We start from the raw sequence: 18,419 nt of genomic DNA, 5'->3' as shown, positions 1-18,419 counted from the left end.
TTGTGCGATTTTAACAATACAGATTCTCTTTAAGACTTTATTGCGATTCCCAGACTTGGGCATATAGCCTTCCAACTGAGCATAAGGCCCTAACCTCGGTGGAAGAGTTTTTTTTAAAGCAATGGCTATAATTTATGATTACCCCGGACATTGCCTCTACCGCTGAGCGGAAGCTCAAGATGCTACGGCAAGGCAAAGGTCCGGTAGAAAATTATGCTGCAGAGTTCAGGAAATGGGCAGTGTCGGCTAGGTGGGACTCATTCGCCCTTCTAGACTGTTTTTTGTCAGGGTTGTCAGATGAGGTCTCTGATCTAATGTTGGGTCATCCTGAGCCAAAATCTATCAATGAGGCCATTTCATCAGCCATCAGAATTGATCGACATCTGCGTTATCAAAGACAGACCAGGGGACAACGTGAGATATGTGTCCTACGCTGCACCTCCACCTGTTCCATGTCCCCCCGCTTCACCTCCACCAGAACCAATGCAGATTGGTCGGTCGAGATTGTCCCAGGTGGAACGGAGGCGCAGAGTAACAGAGCAGCTCTGTCTTTACTGTGCAGAGGGGGGTCATAAAGTGCAGAATCGTCCTAAAAAGTCGGAAAACGCTGCCGCCTAGGCGTAGTCGGAGGTAATACCCTAGGCGCACAATCGTTACCTCCAGATGATAAACGTTTGCTCCTTCCCTGTGTGATATCTTGGGAGGATAAGACAGAGACTACTGAAGCCTTCATTGACTCTGGCTCAGCAGCCAATTTTATGGATTTTGAATTTGCTAAGAAATTGGGGATTCCGATCACCCCGTTGAAGCAACGGATTTGGGTCACTGCAGTGGACGATTCCCTTCTGCAAAGTAACCACCCTCTGTCTCAGACCCCAGAGTTATGGGTCACCATAGGGGTGTTACATAAAGAGAGTTTACAATTCCTGGTGTTACGAATGACAACCTCCACGATCATTCTTGGCATGCCATGGTTACAACTTCACTCGCCTCAGATCAATTGGGCTACAGGTCAGCTAACGAGCTGGTCTACCCATTGTTATCATCATTGTCTAGTGAAGGTAACCTTAGGTAAAACCAAGATTCACATGGAGGGTTTGCCAGATCAGTATTCAGAATTTGCGGACGTGTTTTGTCCCAAGTCAGCAGATAAACTTCCTCCACACCGTCCTTTCGATTGCCCCATTGATCTCAGGTCTGGTTGTATGCCCCCTAGAGGTCATCTCTATAATTTATCTGGGCCAGAGAAATTAGCCATGCAAGAATACATCCGAGAAAACTTAGCCAAAGGTTTTATTCGTCCCTCTCGGTCACCAGCAGGGGCAGGTTTCTTTTTTGTGAAAAAGAAGGATGGAGGCCTCCGTCCATGCATTGATAATCGGGGCTTAAATAAAATTACAGTAAAAAATCGTTATCCTTTGCCCTTGATAGACGATTTATTCACTCAGGTCACCAATGCTAAAATCTTCTCGAAGTAGGATTTAAGGGGTGCATACAACCTTGTGCGGATCAGGGACGGCGATGAATGGAAGCCGGCCTTTAACACGCCCGACGGGCATTACGAGTACCTGGTGATGCCCTTCGGGTTATGTAACGCCCCGGCCGTCTTTCAGGAACTGATCAATGAGGTTTTCAGAGAGGTTTTAGGCAAATTTGTCTTGGTATATTTAGATGACATACTAATTTTTTCGTTTAACCTCTCAGAACACAGGGATCATGTTAAATTTGTATTACGGAAGTTAAGACAAAACATGCTGTATGCTAAGTTGGAGAAGTGCATTTTCGAGGTGACCTCCGTCGCCTTTCTGGGGTACATAATTTCAACCTCTGGTCTCTCTATGGACCCTGCTAAAGTCTCAGCTGTCTTGGAGTGGCCCCAACCTGTAGGACTGAAGGCTCTCCAGAGGTTCTTGGGGTTCGCCAACTACTATAGGAGGTTCATAAAGGGGTACTCTACGGTGATCTCACCTCTCACCAGTCTCACCAAAAAAGGGGCAGATACTCACCACTGGTCCCCTGAGGCCCATGCTGCTTTCTCCACTCTGAAGAAATTGTTCTGTTCTGCACCCATATTGAGACACGTTGACATCACCTTTCCCTTTATCATGGAGGTAGATGCCTCAGGGGTAGGGGTAGGGGCTGTGCTGTCTCAGCGTTCTGGGTTGCAGGGAAAATTACACCCTTGTGCCTATTTTTCCTGTAGATTTTCACCCGCAGAGAAAAACTACGATATAGGCAATAGGGAACTTCTAGCCATCAAGTTGGCCTTTGAGGAATGGCGCCATAGGCTAGAAGGGGCAGAACATACTATTACCGTTTACACTGACCACAAGAATCTGGAATACATTGAGGGTGCTAAGAGACTTAGCCCCCGACAGGCCCGGTGGTCATTGTTTTTCTCGAGATTCAGATTTGTAATCACGTATACCCCTGTTAGTAAAAACATCAAGGCAGATGCCTTCTCCAGATGTTTTGAGCCCGAGACAGCACAGCCCTCAGACCCAGAAACCATTCTCCCGCAGAAAGTGGTCCTGGCAGCTACTGAGACCTGGAGGGACTGGGCAGAGACATTGGGTCCATTCCAACAGGATGTACCAGAGGGGAAGCCTGAAGGGGTCATGTTTGTACCACTGCCTTTTCGTCTACAGATATTGCAACTGTTCCATTCCCACAAGAATGCTGGGCATCCTGGGGCCACCAGAACGCAGGACCTTGTTGCTAGGTGTGCTTTCAGTATTATGGTAGAGAACAGAGGCGCCAAAAGGATAAAAACAATATTTAAAAGTTTTAAAATTATTGCTTAGGAGGCAGTGGTGGACTCACCTCCCACAAGCAGACACAACAACTGTGTATTCACAAAAGGGACATTTATTGGTATACTCCAAATAAGGTCGCAACGCGTTTCGCAGGTCAAACCCGCTTCATCAGGCAATTATAGGAAGGAGCACACAACAGCAGTATGTCCAGATAGCACCTGGCGCCTCAGTCAACTGAGGCGCCAGGTGCTATCTGGACATACTGCTGTTGTGTGCTCCTTCCTATAATTGCCTGATGAAGCGGGTTTGACCTGCGAAACGCGTTGCGACCTTATTTGGAGTATACCAATAAATGTCCCTTTTGTGAATACACAGTTGTTGTGTCTGCTTGTGGGAGGTGAGTCCACCACTGCCTCCTAAGCAATAATTTTAAAACTTTTAAATATTGTTTTTATCCTTTTGGCGCCTCTGTTCTCTACCATAATACTGATTGTATCCACCTTTGGTGTAGGGGGATACCCCTTCTTGTTTTTCAAGCCTACAGAGAGCGACTTCTTATTCCTGAGTGAGGACAGGCTAATCTCCTCACCTGCCTATACAGTGGTTGCCTGGAGGTAACCCTGGTTTGTGAGTATACAATTCATACTCTTTCTAATTATCCAATTACCTTGACATACTACACCATATCGGGCTCTCGGTTCTTCTCTTCTTCCTAGGTGTGCTTGGTATGTGAGAGAATGTGCAGTGTGTGCAAGGAGCAAACCCTCCCGTCAGGCACCTGTAGGGACATTACAGCCCTTGCCAGTCCCGAGTGAACCATGGACCCATCTGTCCATGGATTTTGTGGGTGAGCTCCCCAGGTCTGAGGGCATGACGGTCATCTGGGTGGTAGTCGATAGATTCAGTAAGATGGCCCATTTTGTCCCCCTGAAAGGACTCCCCTCGGCCCAGGAATTGGCCGATCTCTTCATCCTGCATATTTTCCGGCTGCATGGTATTCTGGAAAATATAGTGTCAGATCGGGGAGTCCAATTTGTTTCCAAGTTTTGGAGGGCCGTTTGCAAAATGTGCACACAACAATCTGAAAAGCTCTTCCTCAGGATTTTCTCCATTTCAGGTGGTGACAGGAAGGTTACCTAAGTTCACCCCATTACCAGTGGCTTCTACTCCGTTTTCAGCCCTGAAGGATTGGCAAAAGTCATTGAAACAAATTTGGGGAATAGTCAGGAAGAACCTGGGGAAGGTTTTTTTAGAGTCAGAAAAAACAGGCTGACAAGAGACGTTCCGTAGAGTGGGAATTCCGTCCAGGAGACTTGGTCTGGGTGTCCACACGATATTTGGCTCTGAAGCAACTGTCGCCCAAGTTAGGTCCCAGATTTGTGGGTCCTTTTCCAGTGACCAGGAAAATGAATAATGTCACTTATGCCATTGATCTCCCCGCCAGCATGCGAGGTGTGAGATCGTTCCATGTGTCCTTACTCAAACCGGCAGTGCACGTGGAATCCCCCCCCCCCTGTGTTGGTAGATGACCAACCCGAGTATGAGTTGAGAAGATCTTAGACTCACGGCTTGTGCAGAACTCCGTGCAGTATTTAGTCCACTGGAAGGGGTATGGCATAGAGGAAAGAACTTGGGTGCCAGACTGCCGTATGCAAGCAGAGGACTTGAAAAGGGAATTCCATAACTTACATCCTGGAAAGCCGGGTAGGAGTTGTCCGGAGTCCACTCCTCAGGGGGGGGGGGGTACTGTGAGAAAATGCGGAAAAGCAGCAGCGCGTTTTGACAGCAAGGCGGCTGATTCCGCGTCCAACGCTGCGGTTTGCACGCGGAGGCGTGCGTCTGGTAACATGGCAGAATGCGGAAAAGCCGCCGCATGTACTGACAGCGAGACGGCTGGTTCCGCGTCAAGCGTGGCGGTTTGCACGCAGCAGCGTGCCTCTGGTGTGGCTGAGTCTGTTAGTTCACACAGGTTTAGGAATACACGCGCGCGCGCTGAGAGGCAGAACTTTTATGACGGCCAAGAGGGGACCAGCTGACCAGGCTGGTCAGCTGACGCCAGAGCAAGTTTATATTGGTCCATCACTTAGAGGTGGCGCCAGAGAGCGCTACACTATATATAGTTGCTGCTGGCCAGTCACAAGTTGTCTGCCGTTGCGAACACTACGTGGAAGCACTCAGACCTTAGTCAGATCTTGCAGTGTGTTTGAACCAGGTGGTCCTGGGAATTCACACTGAGCCAGATTACTTGTATTGTATTCTGTTTATGCTTAGACCAGTTCCAGGGTGTAGAGACCACGGACCTCACACCCAGACTAGGGAACCTGTGTTATCAATCTGTTTATGCTTAGACCAGTTCCAGGGTGTAGAGGCCACGGACCTCACACCCAGCCTAGGGAACCTGTGTTATCAATCTGTTATACATCAGACTAGTTCCAGGGTGTAGAGACCACGGACCTCACACCCAGACTAGGGAACTTGTGTTACCATTCTGTTATACATCAGACTAGTTCCAGGGTGTAGAGACCACGGACCTCACACCCAGACTAGGGAACTTGTGCTACCATTTTGTTATACATCAGACTAGTTCCAGGGTGTAGAGACCAAGGACCTCACACCCAGACTAGGCATTGTTTGATATCTGTTATGACTTATTGCTTTCCTGACTACTCCTCTGATCTCTGATTCGGTACCTCGCACATCTGATACTCTGTTGCCAAACCCTGCTTGCCTTGGATACCGAATCAGCCTTCTGTCTATGTACCTTATCTGACCGTGTGTTGCCGACCTGGCTTGCCCGACCACGAGAGCTATCTCTACTATTAAGAGATAGTCTCCAGATCACTCAGTGACATTGGTCTTTATTGTCACTCACTCTCTGAACCTTCCTTCATCCAGCCTGACTCCGCCCCTTGGGGAGTCTCAGGCTACTGGAAGGTTTCCTTATCTCTAAAGCAGTATTGCCCATACTGTCTCTCTATTCCTGTGCTATACTCAAAGTACTACCGTTACACCAAACACTCACATTATCCAGGTGTCCAGAGGTTAGCAATATATCTGTATTATCGGTGATTCTGCAGATCATCAATAATCAGGTATATATCTGTATTCTTGGTGATACTGCAGATCACCAATAATCAGATTCTCTCTGCGTGCTGACACCGATCGTTACAGAAAGTAATGTAATATTCATTTTTCATTTGCAGGTACGTCATGAGTTTATTCTAAATAATTTTACTTGGTTCAGTTTACTCTAATGCATAAGACTGGTTTTCTGCAAAAGCCACTGGGGAAGGGGGACATACTGCAAATGCGGTGAAGAGGTGGAAGGTGAAATATGGCTCTAGGTAACATACCAGCTTAGGTTTTGGTAAGGTCAGATGTGGTATTGGATCAGAAGAGGTGCCAGGTTGGCGCTTTAGATACCATTTAAGCTCTAGTCACTTGTTTAGGTTGCCTTGAGGCTGCAAGTGGAATAGGAAGATTGTACTTAGGGGTTCTACAGGGAATAGTAGAGGTGCTGCAAATGTCTGAACTGTACATGAATGGCTACATATGGAATAGGGTGCAGTGATGTAAAGGGATGCCCATGGCGGAATAACATAGCTGTAAATATGAGAGAGGTGTGCAACTGTGCATATTGGATGGGAGCTTCTGTATATGGTAGGGGGCCATGCATGGAAGATGGGTCTGCTGCCAAAGAAGTCAGGAGCTGCACTGGGAACACTGTTTCACGTGGATAATGGAAAATACTGTTTATGAGGTTGGAATAGGACAGTTGGCAGAGGGCGGCATAGTGTAGCAGCAGTTTAGCTTAGTTACTGGTAGTTTAGATCACTTTTCCATTAGCGCAAGGAAGACCAGAACCTACGTATGATTTAGCTGCTGTTTTGGATTGGGGGGGGTTCAGATTTCATATCACCTTCTGTCCATATGACAGGATCACCTAGAGCAGAAAGCAAGGCAAAATCTATCCTATGGGGACCATAATTTAAAATACGTTTTGGCATTGTGAAAATCTGTTGTGTGTGTGAAGTCTCTGTTGTTTCTATATTATATTTGTTTGTCTTCCTTATCCTGTGCTTTTTTCTTGATGTTGTTATATGTGATTTTTATAATTATTATGATTGATTCATTGATTGATAAACGATTATACATTTTTTTTTGGCTAAGTTGGTGCGTTGTGAGATCTTTCTCTTTGTATTTACCATCTAGTGTATACCCTAGACACGCACATCTGCCTTATTATTTTTACTTTTACTATATGCAGTGCTCTCTGGTATGCATTTTTTCTGGTTATGAAGTCTCTGTTGTTGTCTCTGAGAAGATTCTGCTCATGTCCTCCTCACTTTTTGCTACAAAGAATAAGAGCACAGGTTATTTAAGAGACTACTTTCTTCCACCTTGCCTGGTTTAGCATCCAATGAAGTATCGCTGAATCACAATATTATGTATTTTATTAGGGGATATCATGTTCTTGGTTGTTTTATGAGTTAGGAAGAAGTAGTTGTCATTGTATTACAGTGTCTACAGATAAATAAAATGAGATAAAATGTGTGTCATAATTAAGCTTATAATTACTTGCGTGGCTCTAATCTGGCATGGTGGTTAATTTATTACCCATGTTATTGCCTCACTTATATGGGACACTGTAGAGCTTTCCAAATCTGTCCTCAGAGATCACTGACAGGTCATATTTATTTACAGCTTTGAAGGCTTACTGATAAATTACAGATATAAGAAACACCCTAATCATTTATTCTGCCATTCTGTCTGCATATAATATGTATAAAGGCCTGTGCACATGCTCAACCAAACCACCTGATTGTTGTCTGGTTTTGGTCTGTTGGATGACAGTTGGTAGTGTGTACGCATGGCAAACAACTAGATGAGCGACTGATAAGAGGCGTTTGCCCGATTCATCCAGCGGATCAACTCACACGAATGTTGGGCTGATATCATGCAGTGGGCGACGTGTGTACAACGTGGTTTAAACGCCGTACTTGTTTTGAATGTGGCCATGCTGTGCAGTCCATCTTTTCGGTTTGCGCGCACAGTATTTTGATGAGTTGGTGGTTCATTTGGTTGGTGCGCAGAAAATAAAAGTCATGTAAATAGTTTGTGTTGGGGTCAGTCATGTCGTGGTCTTGGTCATGCACTTTGTTAGTCATGTGTGTACATACCTTTAGTAAATTCTTAGGACTGGATAAAGGTGCCCCCTAACGATATAATCTTGATAGTACAATCCTACCATTTCTATGTACTGTAATTAATCCATTCAAAGTATACTCGCTCAGTTTGCCTTTCTAGTACACAGATTTGGTAAGATTGTACAATCAAGATTGTATCGTTGATGGGCATCATAAAAAATACTGCATCACACAATGTGGATGGAGTATTCACTAATTGTTGGGAAAGTTGACATACGTAGGGAACACATGGCAGTTTTACCATTACTTACATTGAGCAGGTAGCGCACGTTGTACAATTACCAAGGTAATATGAGTGTTAATAGGGTAACGCACTGTAAACAACTAGCTGCATACCAATTTGACCTCTGGATTGGTTGAGTAATTAATGTTCATAAGTGTAAAATGTAAATTCATAAATAGCGGTGGAAAATTCAAAAAGAAGGCACTAAATCTTTAACATTCAAACCTTCAGGATAGGTTCACATTGAATCTGTTGCAACCTGCATGCAGCACATTGCAACCAATTTCAGAATGAGTAGGTTCTAGTAATGCACTTCTTGTAGCGCATGGTACCTTGTCAACATTTATTCATAACACAGGCATAGCGAGCAAATGTTTTTATAACAGAACCTGATGCACCGCAAAGCCAATGCTCAGATGTGAATGGGCCCATTGTATAACTCACGCTATAATTTACTGTAGTGCACACAGTGCTTAGCTTTTGCAGGGTAAAACATCAGCCATTGTGCACTATGAACAGTTTACATTATCATTTGCCTAAATGACTCAACGTTTACTATCTTGCTCTGTGTATTAATGGTTTAAAACCATGCCTATAATCATTGGTTAAAAGGAAATTATATTTATTGTTGGTGCTTTAATTACTGGAAAGCTCTAAAATAATTAAACAAGACATTTTGTTGTTGCAATTGTAGGCAATGTCCTGCATAAATAGCTTTCTTCTTGGATTAAACAATATGAATGTTGTCCCATTCACTCTGTGAACTTATTTACTATCTGTGGTAATTTAGTAATTTTCTAGATTGTTATCAGCACCATGAAGAGATATACTAGAACTTGGTGACCTTAACTGTGGATGTACAAGCTGTGATAATCAAATGACTCAAAATGGAAAGGTGACATAAGTAACAAGCTCACTTTTGCAAACCTTACACTTATAAAAGATGTGTAAGCAATAAGTGAAAAAAGAACATTTAGCGCTAACATGAGACAAGCTCGCTTAGGAAAGAAATACAGCAATGCTGCATACATTATAGCTTTACAGGACACCACACAAAACTTTGCTGGTTTTAGGATGAGGATTTATACAACATCTACATTTGTTATTGTACCCATTGTGGAGATCTCTCATCACTTCCTGTTCTTGGTGAAACAAGGATATGGGAGAAATCTCACTGACGTGAAAGGGATGTGTAGGCTGCCATATTTATTTTCTTCTAAACAATATTAGTTGCCTGGTGTCCTGCTGATCTTTTATGCAACAATAGTGTCTAAATCACACACCTGAAACAAGCATGCAACAAATACAGTCAGAAACACCTGATCTGCATACTTGTTCAGGGTCTATGGTTAAAGAATTAGAGGCAGAGGATCAGCAGGACAGCCAGGCAATTCGCCTTGTTTCACTCGCTCCCACCACTCATTCACACGGGATTTACATGTGAAGCAGAAGGTGTTCCCAAAGCCAATTGAAGTGCCTGGAATGAATAAACATGACCCCAATCAGGAGCCATGTTCATTCATAATATTGAAAATAAAATGTACAGTAAAAAAGATTGAACACTTAGTGCTTGTCGCGTCATCTAGTGGCCAACAAGTAAACTTAAAGTAAGAAAATACATTTAATAGTAATCAATGCCTTATACCTTAAAATACATAAATAGTTACATTTTTTAATATGTATGTCATAAGGAGATATTACTGTTATTTTAGCAAATTAGGCCTTGTAATTATTGATACAAAAAAACAATCAGAAAAAATACCCTTTGATTTCCAAATAATGTATTGTCACCATATATTGTACTACTGTACTACAAATGGGCAAATAAAATATGTGGGTTTTACCTATAGTAGCATTGTTTATTTTAAAACTGTGGTGGGTGGAATTAAAAAAAAAGTGTACGTTTTTTCATTTTTTCCCTTGTATTTCCCTATAAAATGCACAGAAAATAAAGTAATTACTTAAAACATGGATCACCCATAAAAAGTCAAATTTGTGGCAAGAAAAACAGGATATAGATCATTTAGGTGTCATAAAGTTATGAGCAAATGAATGGGAGGAGCGCTGACAGGGGAAATGGCTCTTGGCAGTAAAGGTAAAATAGCACGTGAGGTTAAGTGGTTAAAAGGAAACAAATATGTTAGCCTCCATATCCCTCTCTCTTCAGGTGTGCTTTATACATAACTTAGAAGACCAGACTTTTTTAGAACAGGAGTAAGTGGTTAGACTAAGCAAGAAAGTGTGCATTGTATATACCACCTCATGCTCACATCAGAGATTCCTTCACAATACTCGGCTACTTATATTTGTGCTATTCCTTATTGTAGTGCATTATATATTTTTTACAAGCTTTAGATCGTTGATTTGCCCAGGAAGTTCATTTAGGCCTCCTTTCCATGAACTGATGAGCTGTGTGCTCAGCAAGCAGTTACCAGGCAGAAGTAAGCAGTTATCATGCAGCAACAAGCAGTTACTAGGCAGCAGTGAGCAGTTGAGAGAGTTTGAGAGGCATTTTACTGATTGTCAACATTTCGTGGAAAGGAGGCCTGAATTAGCCCAGTTTCAAGCTGCATACAATTTGCATTAAATTTGCTTTGAATTATTTGCATCTCACTGACCATCTTTGCTCACCCCATGTGCCACACCACTAGTAGAACTGGCTCAGCATCCACCTGTTATGTGACAGCTACTGCAAATTACATTTTTGTGTTCATAAAGTGAATACTATTTTGGAATAATTCTATTATTTATCTCCTAGGAATATGTTCCCTGAGAACCTGGTCCAGGCATGCTTCCAGCAGGTAAAATAACTGCTTCATATGGGTTATGTGTTGTCATTTCCTACATTTTTGTTGTAGATAGCATATAAGCAGGGCCAGATTTACCGTAAGGCATTGTAGGCTGGTGCCTACAGGCACAGAAGTGGCATCCCCTCCCCTTCTCTAATGCCCCCATCCCTGTGAGTCACATTATGCACTGCTGCTGTGCTCCCCTCCCTTCGTAGTTGTGCCTCTGTGATACGAGTGTGCTCTCCTCCATCCAATGCATATGTATGGTATACTGCAGGTGGCAGCAGGACTCTCCCTCTACCCCGCTAGCGGCGGTTCTGCTCTACATTACACCAGCACCATTCTCCGGTCATTTAAGAACCACATGCAAAGCTGAAAGCTCAGTAACAAATAGAACACCCCAGCAATTGTTTTACCCACAGTTTTTTATCTTCTACAGCAGTTTGTAATCCCATGGTACATATCCACGGAGGCACCATAAGAATTTCACAAGTGGGAACAGAACACCACTAAAAAATAAATTTCGATGATCATGATTGTAAAGAAACTTGCGTGCCAAAGAGGCCCAAATACTTGCTTTCCAGTCCATATAAAATCTTGCTTTATAGGCATACAGTAGTCTTTCAGATGATACATAAGATTACAGAGTAGCCTTGCGAATTAGGTTTATTGTTGTGTGATAACTTCATTGTGTTCATTTTAGAATCAGAAGTTATTTATTATGTTTGTTGAGCATAACTGGCAATTTTCTTTTACAGTACAAGACCAAGCGGGAAGAGATAAAACCAACAAAAGATCCTGACAAGAATACCACCGATGACAAGAATACCACCTTAGATTTGTTTACCACCGACACACAGGTGATGTACTATTCTCAATATTACTGATTTAACGAACAATATTTTGAAGGGTGAATGAGCTACTGGTTCTAAGGTTCTAATTTTTTGCATGCACTAAAGAAAAGGTTAATAGAAATACAGCATATTGGGGCTGATTAATCAAGACGAATGCAAAGAAACTGGTTGCTTTGGGAAAGTGCTACACTATTCCGTAACCACTTAAGTACCAGCGGTCTCTGCCCCCTTAAGCACCAGAGACTGCTGGTACAAGAACGATGGAATCCCGACAAATCGCCACGCATACGCGCCGCAACCGCCATCATCGACGCACGCCACTCAACTCCTGACCAGCTCACATGGCTCTGCCGTCATAGAGACAGGCAGAGCATGTGAGCTGTGGCGAGAGACGTCGGGTTTGAGCGGCTCGATCGGCGGGAAGTGACAGAAACGGCAAATGCACGTTGCGGACGGTGATTGAATTCTACGTCCTGCCAGCCAGGAGCCCACCAAAACAGGGCGTAGATTTCAATCACTGAAAGTAGTTAACGTTTCTTTGCATTTGTCTTCATAAAGCTGCAACTTTATAGACAGCTTTTTGTTTTATCTCAGTAGAGTTTTGTGCTCTATATATCTTAAAAGAGCCCTTTTACAAATAGGCAAATATGCAAACACTATTACGTACATGTTTACCTTTAAAGAGACACTGAAGCGAAAAAAAAATTATGATATTATGATTTGTATGTGTAGCACAGCTAAGAAATAAAACATTAAGATCAGATACATCAGTCTAATTGTTTCCAGTACAGGAAGAGTTAAGAAACTCCAGTTGTTATCTCTATGCAAAAAAAGCCATTAAGCTGTACGACTTTCAAAGTCGTGGAGAGGGCTGTCTTCTGACTTTTATTATCTCAACTGTTTTCTTTTGCTCTGCCAGAGGAGAGGTCATTAGTTCACAGAGTGCTCTGAAAGAATCATTTTGAATGCTGAGTGTTGTGTAATCTGCACATATTATAGGATGATGCAGTGCTAGAAAAAACACTATATACCTGAAAATAAAAATATGAGAATAATTTATTTGCTGCTAATCTTCTAGTAATTATTCATAGTACACAACCAATTCATTATATCATATTTTTTTTTTCGCTTCAGTGTCCCTTTAATAAGCTGTATTTTATGCTTTCTACAGAACCAAACAAAGGAATATAAGATCGTTGGTCTCTACACCGAGGGTGTGAATGTCTTGGGTCTTATTGTCTTCTGCCTCGTATTTGGAATTGTTATTGGGAAAATGGGAGAGAAAGGACAAGTTTTGGTGGACTTTTTCAATGCACTGAATGATGCAACAATGCAGATAGTTCAGATTATCATGTGGTGAGTAGCAATGTCTTTACTCATGATAGGAAAAAAAAAATATTGTTTTGTAATTAGAATTTTTTACATATTTTGTGCATAAATTGCTGTTGTTGGTGTTGCTATTTAAGAAGTACCTTTTTTTCCTGGTAAATCACTATTATTAAAATACATCGAGCAGCACAAAATATAAGTTTTGTATTGGGCATATTAAGGTCTGAGGTTTTAAATATCACAAAAAGTTAATACTCTCAGTTAGGAGTATCTGTCTCTGCTTTAATAACAATAATAACATTTTCTAGTTCTTTTTTTCCAAAGCTCTGAATTCAGACATTGTGCAGTGTTATAGGCTCGGCAGTAGCGTACCCAGGGCGTTTAACACCCGGCTCTGGCCTCTGGGTATTAAATGACCCGACCCCTCCCCCCCCCAAAAAAAAAAAAGTAGTGAAGGAAAAGGAGTGAGTACAGCATGCTAGAGGGACCCCCCATTGCAATGGTGGGCTTTACGAGGATCCACAATGTAAATTGTCTCCCCTCCTCACATCAGGTTTGCTTTGAAATAACTTCTAGCCGTATGCTCATTCTTTTTTAGCACATTCAATAACAAATACTACTTTTACTATTTCCTGTAGTTCTGTAGTCAGAATTTCTTTTCAGTGTTACGTTTGCTTCTGCCAGACAGACACATATTTAATACACCTCTTTAATGCATTTTAGGTACATGCCCCTTGGCATCTTGTTTTTGATTGCAGGGAAGATCATTGAAGTGAATGACTGGGAAATATTCCGCAAACTTGGCCTCTATATGGCAACAGTACTCAGTGGGTATGTGCCTGTTTTTTTTATATGGTTTCATGCAATGTTATGAACTGATGATTACAAATACAGTATACAGAGTGCTCTCCGTTGTCAAAGCTGCTTTTCTGCACTGCACTGCTCAGGAAATTTTTTTTTCGATCTACCGTTCTGTCATTCACAATGAAGAACTGCATATTCCTTAATCACACTGACCTTGGTGAGGTGAACTCTGTCATAGGAAATAGCTGTATTCAGATTGCCTACCAATGATAGGGAAATTTTAGCACGTTCGTGGCTGTGGAATGTTCGAGCACCACCATAGGCACCCATGTTAAAATTAGAAATTATTGGCAACATCTGGAAATTTTGGCAATGAAGGTGCCCGAAAAAGAAAGGCACCAGGGGTGCCCAAGCAAAGTAGCAGCAGTGGAGGAACATTGTGCTAGAGAAAAATAGTGGGCAGTAGAGGTGCCTAAGCAAAATAGTAGCAGTGGAGTTTCATTCTGGCCTCCAAAAAATAGCATTAATTGTGCCAGTGAGGATGGTAGCGGGAATGTGGTGGAGGGTTAATTTCCAGGCTTGTTGTTAGGAGTAGGTGGGGGGAGGTTACTGTTAGACATAGATTGGGAAGGATAAGTGTGAGAATTAGGATACAAAGAGTGATAGTAGAATATCAATATATTAACCGATCTTTTACTATTGGGGATAGTAGCTTATTGATAATTATACTGATATTTTACTATAGGCTATAGTATAGTCCTGTAGTTGAATGCGCCCTACCTGTAGGTGAGCGGACGTGCTTAGGCAGATCCCAATTGCACCATAGGATCAATCACAAGTAGTAAACAGATGAGCAGGCACCATCCTGTTATAGTATATGCTCTTTTATTTTAGACTATAAGAACAGCTTTTCCATTATGTAAGGTCACTTATACGCAGTTCTCCTACAATATCCCAACCAACATGTTATCAAACATGGTGCAATTGTTTCCCTGTTGAAGGAGGACTGATCTCATATTCTGTTCTCTCAAAGTCGCTGGAACCTACGAAACTCCCTGCTGTGCTTTGCTGGGACCAGGATCTGAATGCATCTCTTACGATGCCCCGCTAGGCTAAATGTTGCAACACTCTATCCAGGGGCAATGGTTAGCTCCGTTCTTATGATAAGCTTTGGGACAGGAAATCCCCACAGTATAGATTAGTGCAGCACTTTGCCAAGGCTGCCAGGCTCCATATTGCAAGGCAATGGTAGCAACTGACTCTCTTGTTGGATTTGACCATGGACACTGTTACCAATATTCTTATATCCATATATCTTATCTGTCTAAAAGACTTATAGTGATGGTCAATGATACTGTAGAGGTCTTCACAAAAATGTGACTGCCTTGGCTCATTGATAATAAGGGCCTTCGACCAATGGTCTTTTCATTGTGAATAATGTCTACAACAATGGATGTACTCTAATTTCTGTTCTCGTGTGTTATTTAATGATTCCTTACTAATATACTCTATGCCTCTTTTTGTAACGATTTGTGTCAGCAAAGAACAGAATTCTGATTATTAGGTGATCTGCAGTATCACCTATAATGCAGATATATACCTGATTATATGGTGATCTGCAGAATAACCTATAATACTGGTATATAAGAAGCTGATGTGACAACAAATAGCAATGAGTGATTGGTGCAACAGTAGTACTGATAGCTTTGGCAATACCTCACCAGAGGAGCTGGTGGGTGCTAACAGTACAGCACCCCTCACCAGAGTCAAGGGCCCTCTGGTGAGAGTAGAGTAGTCAGACAGATCGGGTTCGGCAACAGACAGACAGATGCAGTACAAAATCGGAAGGCAGAGACAGGAAGGTATAAGCAAGCAGAGTCGGCAGCAAGATAAGATGGGCAGAGGTACAGAGTCACTGAGCAGAGGAGTAGTCAGAACGAGCCAGAGTCATGCACAAATAATAACACAGTAATGTAAATCTTTAAGGCTATCTAACAATTCCTATCTTGTGTGAAATCCCCGGTTTCTTCCCGGATCAAAGCACACCGGAACTATCTAAGGGTCTGAGCGCTAACATAGAGTATTCTCACAAGTTGCGAGTGATTCAGCTAGGCTTATGAAGCAGAGAAGACCCCTCTGGCATGCCCCCTCCTATTAGCCAATGAGGTGCGGCGAGCGTCTCCTCTGACGTCAGCCGACCGGCCGGTCAGCTGACGTGCCTCCTCCCCGCATAAAGGTCCTGTCTGTGCGCGCGCACACGCGACAAAGCAACCCTATGTGCAACTGACAGACCCGTCCTCGGCGTGCTAGACGCCTGAGGCACGGAAACATTGCTAAACAGAAAGCTGGAGGCAGCTGCGGTGGTCTCGCTGTTCACCGCAGCCGCCTCTCCAACTTTTGTTACACTTTTGTTGTTTATTTTTTCCTCTTTTTACTATTGTTTCTGTTGCAAAAATACTGTAACTTGTTTGTTGCTACCTTTAAACATTACCTATGGAATACATTTGCTACCTGAAATTTTGTTAAACTGTGATAATCTGTTTTTTGTCAATAAAAATCTTACAACTAAGGGTATAAGGACATATCAGCAGTCAACATTTCGGAGCGTAACTTCTTTTCAAGCCAGTCCAAACCGTAAATGATCTATCAAAATATTGCATTTATACATATCCACATTTCATTAAACAATCATTCTAATTGGCCAATCAGCAGCTTTGCTGTCAGACCTGACGGGAGACTTACATGTTATAGCAGGCATCATCCTCACCATTCCTAATTCACAAACGCTGTCACCACCATCCACCTTGGAGAGTGGCAAATCACCATGGCAACTATGCAGCATAGCGGAACACAGAAGTATGTACCATCCACGTATTTCATGGAGACATTCCTCTACAGTGACGCCCTCATGAGATGTCAATAGGCCACCAACAGACGCTGCTCTCCAGATCTTTTTGTCCCCCTTGGCAGCGTGTGAAGGGGACAGTCCAGCCCCTTTCTTGCTGCTCCAGTCATAGCAAAGGCTATACATCCCTATGGAAACTGGATACTGGGACTAGGAAGTAGCTGCAGATTGTGAAAATTAACAAATATATCTACACTATCACCACATGAATATATTAAATTGCATCATATAAAGGACACAGAAACATGGAGTCAGGGTTGGTGCTTTTCCTGGTGCTCAGGCATCAGTATAGTCCAGTAATGGAATGCACCCAACCTGTAGGTGAACAGAGGCGCTAAGGCAGATTCCATTTGACATCACACTGATGTCTCCACATAAGCGGAAATACGAGGATGGAACATCCTATCTATGACACATAGTTGGAATGGTGATCTCCCCCTATCCCAGGTGGACGGTGGTGATGTTGATTGGCTGACCTGCCTCAATGTGAGGAAGGGGAGGGTGATGCCTGCTATACCATGTAAGTCTCCAATCAGGTCCAACAGCAGCATGGCTGCTGATGGTCCAAATAGAACTTGAAATGATTGAGTATGTATAAAAGCAATATGTTTGATTAATCATTTGGGGTTTGGACAGGCTTAAAAAAGGTGTTACACTCTGAAACATTGAACCTGATATGTCCTTATGCCCTTAAATAAAAGGCATATAATACAACATGACGGTGCTAGCTAATCTGTTTACTACTAAAGGGGATAGTAGAATATTGGTAATTACACCCATATCCTACTAACGGTATTACCTGGCGCCAATTTTTCCTCATGGCTCTATTGCATGTATGCAATAATAGTGTCTTCTGTTGTGCCAAAGTTATAGGTAGGTAGGTGATAGATAGATAGATAGATAGATAGATAGATAGATAGATAGATAGATAGATAGAAAGAGAGAATGTGTATTGTAATAAATGTATTTCTTCTTTTTCAGCCTCGCCATCCATTCCATTGTTATTTTGCCATTAATATATCTTCTGATAGTCAGGAAGAACCCTTTCCGGTTTGCAATGGGCATGGCACAAGCCCTACTTACAGCACTCATGATATCGTCAAGGTAAGTGTTACTTTCATATTGTTCTTGTATTATCTTTAAGCATAATTGTGCAGCAAAATGCAAACACATTATTTTGTTCATGAACCATGCTCCCATCTCCACCCTTCCTTGACATTAGTGTGATCTCTGTCTGGAGGCAGTGGTCTCTGAGGAGGGTCATATCATACTTACATGTCCAGAGACCACTCTACACTTTGGTGTGTCTCATTAATATCTTCTTGTGTTTTCCATTTCTCAGCTCAGCAACTTTACCTGTAACATTTCGCTGTGCTGAAGAGAAGAACAGAGTGGACAAGAGAATCACAAGATTTGTCTTACCAGTAGGAGCCACCATCAACATGGATGGCACAGCCTTGTATGAAGCTGTTGCTGCAGTGTTCATTGCACAACTAAACGATATGAATTTAGATGTGGGACAGATTGTCACAATCAGGTGAGGATTTTATAG

General features: G+C 42.5%; 1 protein-coding gene across 1 annotated transcript in view; it reads left to right on the top strand.

The window, feature by feature from the left end:
* Positions 1-18,419, top strand: part of SLC1A1 (solute carrier family 1 member 1) — a 132,006-nt gene that overhangs the window by 96,532 nt on the left and 17,055 nt on the right. Inside the window, exons 6-11 of the mRNA XM_068235731.1 lie at positions 10,945-10,987; positions 11,734-11,835; positions 13,001-13,185; positions 13,882-13,989; positions 17,849-17,971; positions 18,210-18,404. Coding sequence (XP_068091832.1) covers positions 10,945-10,987; positions 11,734-11,835; positions 13,001-13,185; positions 13,882-13,989; positions 17,849-17,971; positions 18,210-18,404 — 756 coding nt within the window. The remainder of the gene's footprint in view (positions 1-10,944; positions 10,988-11,733; positions 11,836-13,000; positions 13,186-13,881; positions 13,990-17,848; positions 17,972-18,209; positions 18,405-18,419) is intronic.

Source organism: Hyperolius riggenbachi, chromosome 1, assembly GCF_040937935.1.
Source record: "Hyperolius riggenbachi isolate aHypRig1 chromosome 1, aHypRig1.pri, whole genome shotgun sequence".
Lineage (NCBI taxonomy): Eukaryota > Metazoa > Chordata > Amphibia > Anura > Hyperoliidae > Hyperolius > Hyperolius riggenbachi.
The sequence above is the reverse complement of the archived record's forward strand: the minus strand, read 5'-3'. Positions and strand labels throughout refer to the sequence as shown.